The sequence below is a fragment of the Melitaea cinxia genome, chromosome 13, assembly GCF_905220565.1.
Source record: "Melitaea cinxia chromosome 13, ilMelCinx1.1, whole genome shotgun sequence".
NCBI lineage: Eukaryota > Metazoa > Arthropoda > Insecta > Lepidoptera > Nymphalidae > Melitaea > Melitaea cinxia.
The window spans coordinates 1207168-1214436 of NC_059406.1; the positions used below are offsets into that span (position 1 = coordinate 1207168).

At 45.2% G+C, this 7269-nt stretch overlaps 1 protein-coding gene across 1 annotated transcript in view; it reads left to right on the forward strand.

Annotated features, from left to right (window-relative positions):
• The window catches only part of LOC123658996 (chondroitin sulfate synthase 1), a 76271-nt gene extending 71364 nt beyond the window's left edge, over window positions 1–4907 (forward strand). The window contains exon 6 of the mRNA XM_045594279.1: window positions 3669–4907. Within this exon, the coding sequence (XP_045450235.1) occupies window positions 3669–4831 (1163 nt within the window). The 3' untranslated portion in view covers window positions 4832–4907. The remainder of the gene's footprint in view (window positions 1–3668) is intronic.
• The last annotated feature ends 2362 nt before the right edge of the window (window positions 4908–7269 follow it).

Sequence of the window (7269 nt, forward strand, 5' to 3'; positions counted from 1 at the left end):
GCCGGCACGCCTACCTGCAGCAGTCCTTCACCGGTGGGTTCTGTTGTTAGATGATACGTGTGCGCTACCGGCGCTACCGCGGCCGCAAGATGACCGCCGCCGTGCGCCGGCACGCCTACCTGCAGCAGTCCTTCACCGGTGGGTTCTGTTGTTAGATGATACGTGTGCGCTACCGGCGCTACCGCGGCCGCAAGATGACCGCCGCCGTGCGCCGGCACGCCTACCTGCAGCAGTCCTTCACCGGTGGGTTCTGTTGTTAGATGATACGTGTGCGCTACCGGCGCTACCGCGGCCGCAAGATGACCGCCGCCGTGCGCCGGCACGCCTACCTGCAGCAGTCCTTCACCGGTGGGTTCTGTTGTTAGATGATACGTGTGCGCTACCGGCGCTACCGCGGCCGCAAGATGACCGCCGCCGTGCGCCGGCACGCCTACCTGCAGCAGTCCTTCACCGGTGGGTTCTGTTGTTAGATGATACGTGTGCGCTACCGGCGCTACCGCGGCCGCAAGATGACCGCCGCCGTGCGCCGGCACGCCTACCTGCAGCAGTCCTTCACCGGTGGGTTCTGTTGTTAGATGATACGTGTGCGCTACCGGCGCTACCGCGGCCGCAAGATGACCGCCGCCGTGCGCCGGCACGCCTACCTGCAGCAGTCCTTCACCGGTGGGTTCTGTTGTTAGATGATACGTGTGCGCTACCGGCGCTACCGCGGCCGCAAGATGACCGCCGCCGTGCGCCGGCACGCCTACCTGCAGCAGTACTTCACCGGTGGGTTCTGTTGTTAGATGATACGTGTGCGCTACCGGCGCTACCGCGGCCGCAAGATGACCGCCGCCGTGCGCCGGCACGCCTACCTGCAGCAGTCCTTCACCGGTGGGTTCTGTTGTTAGATGATACGTGTGCGCTACCGGCGCTACCGCGGCCGCAAGATGACCGCCGCCGTGCGCCGGCACGCCTACCTGCAGCAGTCCTTCACCGGTGGGTTCTGTTGTTAGATGATACGTGTGCGCTACCGGCGCTACCGCGGCCGCAAGATGACCGCCGCCGTGCGCCGGCACGCCTACCTGCAGCAGTCCTTCACCGGTGGGTTCTGTTGTTAGATGATACGTGTGCGCTACCGGCGCTACCGCGGCCGCAAGATGACCGCCGCCGTGCGCCGGCACGCCTACCTGCAGCAGTCCTTCACCGGTGGGTTCTGTTGTTAGATGATACGTGTGCGCTACCGGCGCTACCGCGGCCGCAAGATGACCGCCGCCGTGCGCCGGCACGCCTACCTGCAGCAGTCCTTCACCGGTGGGTTCTGTTGTTAGATGATACGTGTGCGCTACCGGCGCTACCGCGGCCGCAAGATGACCGCCGCCGTGCGCCGGCACGCCTACCTGCAGCAGTCCTTCACCGGTGGGTTCTGTTGTTAGATGATACGTGTGCGCTACCGGCGCTACCGCGGCCGCAAGATGACCGCCGCCGTGCGCCGGCACGCCTACCTGCAGCAGTCCTTCACCGGTGGGTTCTGTTGTTAGGTGATACGTGTGCGCTACCGGCGCTACCGCGGCCGCAAGATGACCGCCGCCGTGCGCCGGCACGCCTACCTGCAGCAGTCCTTCACCGGTGGGTTCTGTTGTTAGATGATACGTGTGCGCTACCGGCGCTACCGCGGCCGCAAGATGACCGCCGCCGTGCGCCGGCACGCCTACCTGCAGCAGTCCTTCACCGGTGGGTTCTGTTGTTAGATGATACGTGTGCGCTACCGGCGCTACCGCGGCCGCAAGATGACCGCCGCCGTGCGCCGGCACGCCTACCTGCAGCAGTCCTTCACCGGTGGGTTCTGTTGTTAGATGATACGTGTGCGCTACCGGCGCTACCGCGGCCGCAAGATGACCGCCGCCGTGCGCCGGCACGCCTACCTGCAGCAGTCCTTCACCGGTGGGTTCTGTTGTTAGATGATACGTGTGCGCTACCGGCGCTACCGCGGCCGCAAGATGACCGCCGCCGTGCGCCGGCACGCCTACCTGCAGCAGTCCTTCACCGGTGGGTTCTGTTGTTAGATGATACGTGTGCGCTACCGGCGCTACCGCGGCCGCAAGATGACCGCCGCCGTGCGCCGGCACGCCTACCTGCAGCAGTCCTTCACCGGTGGGTTCTGTTGTTAGATGATACGTGTGCGCTACCGGCGCTACCGCGGCCGCAAGATGACCGCCGCCGTGCGCCGGCACGCCTACCTGCAGCAGTCCTTCACCGGTGGGTTCTGTTGTTAGATGATACGTGTGCGCTACCGGCGCTACCGCGGCCGCAAGATGACCGCCGCCGTGCGCCGGCACGCCTACCTGCAGCAGTACTTCACCGGTGGGTTCTGTTGTTAGATGATACGTGTGCGCTACCGGCGCTACCGCGGCCGCAAGATGACCGCCGCCGTGCGCCGGCACGCCTACCTGCAGCAGTCCTTCACCGGTGGGTTCTGTTGTTAGATGATACGTGTGCGCTACCGGCGCTACCGCGGCCGCAAGATGACCGCCGCCGTGCGCCGGCACGCCTACCTGCAGCAGTCCTTCACCGGTGGGTTCTGTTGTTAGATGATACGTGTGCGCTACCGGCGCTACCGCGGCCGCAAGATGACCGCCGCCGTGCGCCGGCACGCCTACCTGCAGCAGTCCTTCACCGGTGGGTTCTGTTGTTAGATGATACGTGTGCGCTACCGGCGCTACCGCGGCCGCAAGATGACCGCCGCCGTGCGCCGGCACGCCTACCTGCAGCAGTCCTTCACCGGTGGGTTCTGTTGTTAGATGATACGTGTGCACTACCGGCGCTACCGCGGCCGCAAGATGACCGCCGCCGTGCGCCGGCACGCCTACCTGCAGCAGTCCTTCACCGGTGGGTTCTGTTGTTGAATGATACGTGTGCGCTACCGGCGCTACCGCGGCCGCAAGATGACCGCCGCCGTGCGCCGGCACGCCTACCTGCAGCAGTCCTTCACCGGTGGGTTCTGTTGTTGAATGATACGTGTGCGCTACCGGCGCTACCGCGGCCGCAAGATGACCGCCGCCGTGCGCCGGCACGCCTACCTGCAGCAGTCCTTCACCGGTGGGTTCTGTTGTTAGATGATACGTGTGCGCTACCGGCGCTACCGCGGCCGCAAGATGACCGCCGCCGTGCGCCGGCACGCCTACCTGCAGCAGTCCTTCACCGGTGGGTTCTGTTGTTGAATGATACGTGTGCGCTACCGGCGCTACCGCGGCCGCAAGATGATTGACCTCCGATCCTTCTCATACACGAAGATAGACACATATGCAGATTCATTTGTAAATAATTAGCATAGGCTGCTACCGGGGCTACCGCGGACGCAAGACGACGCGGACGCAGTAGTCTTATACTGGTATGATTATTGTTAAATGACAGGTGTGCTGGTAAACGTAGTCTTGATGACAAAAGATGTAATAGTCGCTAATAGTTCTAGAGCTAAAATGGTTTTGAAAACAGATGACAAAAATTTGTTGTGAGTCTGCACCTGGTACCTGCGCTCTATGCAGATAGATAATGATCTTTACACTTATATCAGTATACCTGCTTATTCCTCTAATCCTTGCTTTAGAATTGGAAAGGAAATAAAAAAAATATATATTTCACTTAGTTTGCAATTACGTACATTAAAGAGATTCTATCTTTTATTTCAGGAACGGACATACGAGAGTTGCCCATGGGTGAACCGCCACCAATCGAAGAACCAGAAATACTACAGCAGCTCGAACAGAATGGTAAAAACTACCAAACTGACTACGATGATTTTGATGAATCAGAACAAAGTCAGAACAGTTTCCTCGATATTGGCAAACTGAACGTTAGAGAAGCATTTGAAAATAGTCTGCAGAAAATACAGAGCAATTTACCGAAAGTTTTAAAGTGGAGTGATGATGAATATGAATACCCGATTTACGATCGACGGATACACTTTGTTCTTCCTCTTCTTGGAAGATTCGAGATTTTCAATAGGTTTATGAAGAATTATGAGGACATCGTACTAAAAACCGACGAAGCTGTGACGCTTATTGTCGTGTTATACGTAGATAGTAAAAGTCCATTAGATTATTCAAATTCGGAAAACTTAATTAATCACTATAAAGATGTTTACGGAAAAGATATAAAGATAGTTTACATGGGTTCGACTACATTTTCAAGAGGCGCTGCTTTAACAGAAGGTATCAAACTTTGTTCGAGTGATAATCTAGTGTTCTTCATAGATGTGGACATGATGTTTAATCACATAACACTTAGAAGAATAAGAATAAACACGGTTAAATATCATCAGGTGTACTTCCCAATCGTGTTCAGTGAATACAACCCCGAAGTTGTTTACGGTGACGACTACAATAAGTTCAAAGACGAAATCCTCGTAATGAACTCTGATATAGGTAAATACGTTGAAAGCGATGATGGTGCTATAAAAAGCGATACGGAATTAGCTAATTTGAAATATAGTAAAGTGATAAACGACGATTTCGGTTATTTTAGACAATACGGTTTCGGCATACTTAGCATATATAAATGTGACTTTGATAGAGTCGGTGGTTTCGATTTAAATATAAAAGGTTGGGGTTTGGAGGACGTTGAATTGTTCGAGACTTTGATAAAATCGAATTTAACAGTGTATAGAGTAGCGGATGAGACTCTGGTGCATAAATTTCATTCTGTTGACTGTGATAAGAATTTGGAAAAGAGTCAGTTCCAAATGTGCCTCGGTACGAAGGCTTCGACCTATGGAAGTGAGAAACATATGATATACTATATGCTTAATCACCCTGATGTGTTATGGCCCCAAGAAGAGAAAGGAGTCAGCTAGTATAGGGACGTTTATAAACAACTTAGTAATTTTCAAATATTTCTTTTCAATAAAATTATTTTTCCTGGTTCTAAAACCGTTTGTGATTTATTTCTTAATTTCTTCAATTTTGTTTGATAACAAATTATTTTAATTATATGACTTAATTTAGACATGTATAATAGTGTAATGTTATATTAAATTTTAAGTTTAGTACTGTTAAAATTGTAAAATGTCTGTAAATTTGGTCCAAATTAAACACTTTAAATGGCATTTGAATGTGATGAATATAAAATTTTTGAAGCATTTACAAATACTTAGACATAATTTTAGATAAATAATAAATGTTCCTAAGTATTAGTAACAAAATGTATTTTTAGAACAATTTTATTTAATAAGGATCACTGTAATAATTAATCAATAAATATGTGTAAATAAATTTTATAGATAAACACTCTAATCGTGATTAAATTAGATAGAATCACTGATTGATTTACGATTAAATCGAAAATCCGTCTTGATCGTCAAACGAAAAAGATTTTCGATTTCTTGTAAAGAATTATTTTATCTGTTAAACATAAGATAGGGCCAGAAAGTACTTCCTCTCTGTCTTTTAGTAGTAGTGTGAAAGAGACACTATGAAATCGCCATCCTAAATTTTGCGTCCTATTTAAATTGTTTCGAGACATTTTTGGCCACGTCATTTCTATATTTCGCTAATATTATACTTGTGTATACTCATATAACCGTCTTGTTTTTATTATGATTTTTTAATACTCTATACGAGGTCTTGCTTTCAAAAAGACAACGTACTAATTTCAATACTCAAACTATTCCGACATTTTCTTCATATTATATTTATATTATACAAAATTTCCAAAATAAATTATGCTCGAGGCTTTTAAAAAAAATCATTTACTTTTAACTTGTTTTTAGATTTTAGATATTATTGATATGTTGAGTCAAGGAACTAGTACTGTATATATCGTTAAATTTTAAAATTGAAGGGAACCATGTTTGATTACTTTAACAATAACAAAATGGCGACAAAGCACCTGGTTTTTTCTATTTATCTTGAATTACATTGCTTGTATAGTATAATTGCTATGTCAGTTAAGCAAAAATGGTCAAATAAAGTCCCTTATTAAAAGGAAGGTGAAGTGAGCCAAGGAACAAAGAGCCTTACAAGTGTCAAAATAATTTGATTTAATTAAATATGCTTATGTGGCAAGTAATAAAGCTGTGTTATTATTTACGATTTTTTATCTGGTAGATTTTACTTTTATCATTTTTTTTTATATTGGTGTCCAAAAATATTTATATGTTATTAGTCAAATTGATGAAATGGCAGATATAATAAACCTTAATTAAATATAATTAATTATATTTTTAAAATAATAACTACGTTTATTGTTATCCAGAATACAAAAAAAATGCTTTTTTGTATGATATATAATTAATTGTTGTAAATAAATAACTTTTATTTTCGTAATATAACAATTAAATAAATTAATTACTATTTAAATACTCTTGTTTGAAATGAACACAGTTATAGTAAAATGCAACTACTACACAGAAATGATTCTTTAAATTCCATTTCACAGAAATAGCTTATCAATCATTTATAGTTACCAATCTTTTGTTGTTACTTTTTTTTTAAATCTGACCCAGTACATGTTATAATTTATAACTTCAATAAATAATTTTAGACGATAAGTGCTCTTTTGCAGTCTTAAAGAAAATGTTTAAAGTGTAGGATTCTTTTTTTATTTATTTATTGTGGCTCATGCTTATGTCAAATTAACAGAATATTTTTTGTATTTTAGATTTTTTTAAATTTATTATATTTGTATTATATACTTATGTAATATAATAGTCTGTGTAAGTTTATAAAAAGTTCCATATTTAAGTTGTTATCATAAGGTATTAATTTTTATTATCAATAATGTATTTAGTATCGCTGTAAATATTCCTCTGTGCTCACTAAGTGCCAATTTTAGACTTTTAGTGCTAAGTAGGTAATTTTATAATGTGTTGATAAAATATTATTATATTTTTATTGAATTGAAAACGGTATTGTGATGTGAAGATGAGTGATTTTTACGGAAATAAATTAAATTTTGTCATAATACTCGTGTCTTATTTAATTACTTTTTAATATACTTTATTAGTCATTATTATTCTTTACTGTTAATTAACACATTTAAGAGCTAAATATGTATAAAAAAACCCAATCAACACTAACGATTAGTGTCTTTCAAATGAATTATAATAATGATTTTTAAAAAATCACGAAAAAGAGAAATTTTTAAAGTTTTAATCTGTGTCTTACATACACGTTTTATTTTATTTGCCTATGAAATTGTAGCTACAAACAAAATATGTCATCTATTTTTCTTATCCACTTTTTGTTGATTAAAATATTGCCAAAGTATACAGTGATTCAGCGCAGTCAGGTA